Below are 1,795 nucleotides of genomic sequence, written 5' to 3'. Positions count from 1 at the left end.
AGCCATAGGACTACATTACTGCAGATTGTTCCTTTGCAATGCTTGTGTTAGACCTGCTTCTGTGGAGTTCCTGATTATAATAATCCATTAAAGCATTGTGAGTGGTGTCAGACTTTGGTGTTCATATAGTTTTCATCACTGTGTCTTACAGCAGTGCAGTGGTAGACGCTGTATTGTTAAGCCTGTAATGTTAGTACTCCTAATTTTCCTAATAGAGTAGATCAGAGATTTTGTCAGGCTGTTTACTATGCACTATCCAGCAGTGCAGCAGTGGAGACAGTGATGCAGTGTTCTCAGACTAGGTTTCAGGTTGTCAGCTGACTGCCTGCTTGCTAGAGTGGGTCACGTTCTTCATAATCAGCTGTGGAATGTCTTCTCTTCTGTGTATTATTTTTTTTTTTTCTTTTCTCCTCCCTTTCCCAGTTGCTCCCTCAGCCTCAATCCAGTACCAGTGTCTGTTTTTGCTCTCTTTCTGCTTGTTTTGCTCTTATTCCCCCCCCTCCCTTCTGAATCACGGGACTACAGTGGTGGTCCTCTCTGTTCAGCGGCTTTGAAAAGCAGCAGAAAGCCACCGAACCTTGGCCGCTTCCCATCTTTGTGTGCTTGTTTTAGGAGACCGTATAATCACTGAGTCACTGTGCCGTGACGTTTCAGCCAATAATAGAGCATGAGTGAGTCTCTCACAGGTGTGTGTTTGCTTATGGAGCAGCATGTGGGGGAAATGAGAGGATGATGGGAGACTAATTGGATGTGTAAGTGTACTTATTATGTGATGGGTAAAAAAGCAGACCCATACCTAGAAAATTGTGATTACACAAAGTGTCCCCTTTACTATAAAAAGCACTTACAGAAAATCAACTTTAACCAGAAAAAGCAAATGTTGTATTTTGGAATCCACTGTTTTGCCAGCCAAGCTGCTTTTCATAATTAACAAAAGGCCCAACTGGACCCCTGCCAGTGTCTGGTAGAGCACACAAAATTTACCCGACTATGCCTCACCACTTGCATTTTAAATGTCCTCATCGTGATCAACGAAAGCGTGATATTCAGATCCTGTGTCTGTCTCGCAGGTATGGCATCCGGCCAGAGAACGTGATCGTGTACGGCCAGAGCATTGGCACCGTGCCCTCCGTGGACCTGGCCTCCCGCTACGAGAGCGCTGCAGTCATCCTCCACTCCCCGCTCACGTCTGGCATGAGAGTGGCCTTCCCCGACACCAAGAAGACCTACTGCTTTGACGCCTTCCCAAAGTGAGTGCAATGTGTGACAGCCTGGCTAAATGCATCATGAACACCTGCAGAAAGGTGCCCAGCCTCCCTGCACAGATAGTCAAATAACAGAGTACACGTGAATTTTAGAACAGCACTGTATGAATGAGGAATCAGGAAGAAACACACGAGCTTGCAAATATGGAAATTTAGATGTGTCAAATCTATTCAGGACTGTTTCACTTCTTTGTGAGTCAAGGTGCTTAAAAATATTCTCAATAGCTCCCTCTGTGGAAGTTGGAAAACTACTCCATCTTGGAATTTTCAGCATTATTGTGATATTTATATTTTTTATTTTTTAATTTTATTGTAACTCAACCCCTCTGTTTGTCTTTATGTCTGTATTCCGCAAACCCTCCTAAATGTCTGTTTTCTTATCTTCTTTCTCGAAAGCATCGACAAGATTTCGAAGGTAACGTCACCGGTACTGGTGATCCACGGTACGGAGGACGAGGTCATCGACTTCTCCCATGGCCTGGCGCTGTATGAACGCTGTCAGCGCCCCGTGGAGCCCCTCTGGGTGGAGG

General features: G+C 45.1%; 1 protein-coding gene across 1 annotated transcript in view; it reads left to right on the top strand.

Moving 5' to 3' along the window:
- abhd17b (abhydrolase domain containing 17B, depalmitoylase) overlaps window positions 1-1,795 on the top strand; it is a gene marked incomplete in the record, with an annotated part of 13,166 nt that overhangs the window by 10,813 nt on the left and 558 nt on the right. The window contains 2 exon segments of the mRNA XM_035658816.1: window positions 1,071-1,250; window positions 1,662-1,782. Coding sequence (XP_035514709.1) covers window positions 1,071-1,250; window positions 1,662-1,782 — 301 coding nt within the window.

Source organism: Morone saxatilis, unplaced genomic scaffold (assembly GCF_004916995.1).
Source record: "Morone saxatilis isolate NCDOM2014 unplaced genomic scaffold, NCSU_SB_2.0 Contig16, whole genome shotgun sequence".
Taxonomy (NCBI): Eukaryota; Metazoa; Chordata; class Actinopteri; family Moronidae; genus Morone; species Morone saxatilis.
The sequence above is the reverse complement of the archived record's forward strand: the minus strand, read 5'-3'. Positions and strand labels throughout refer to the sequence as shown.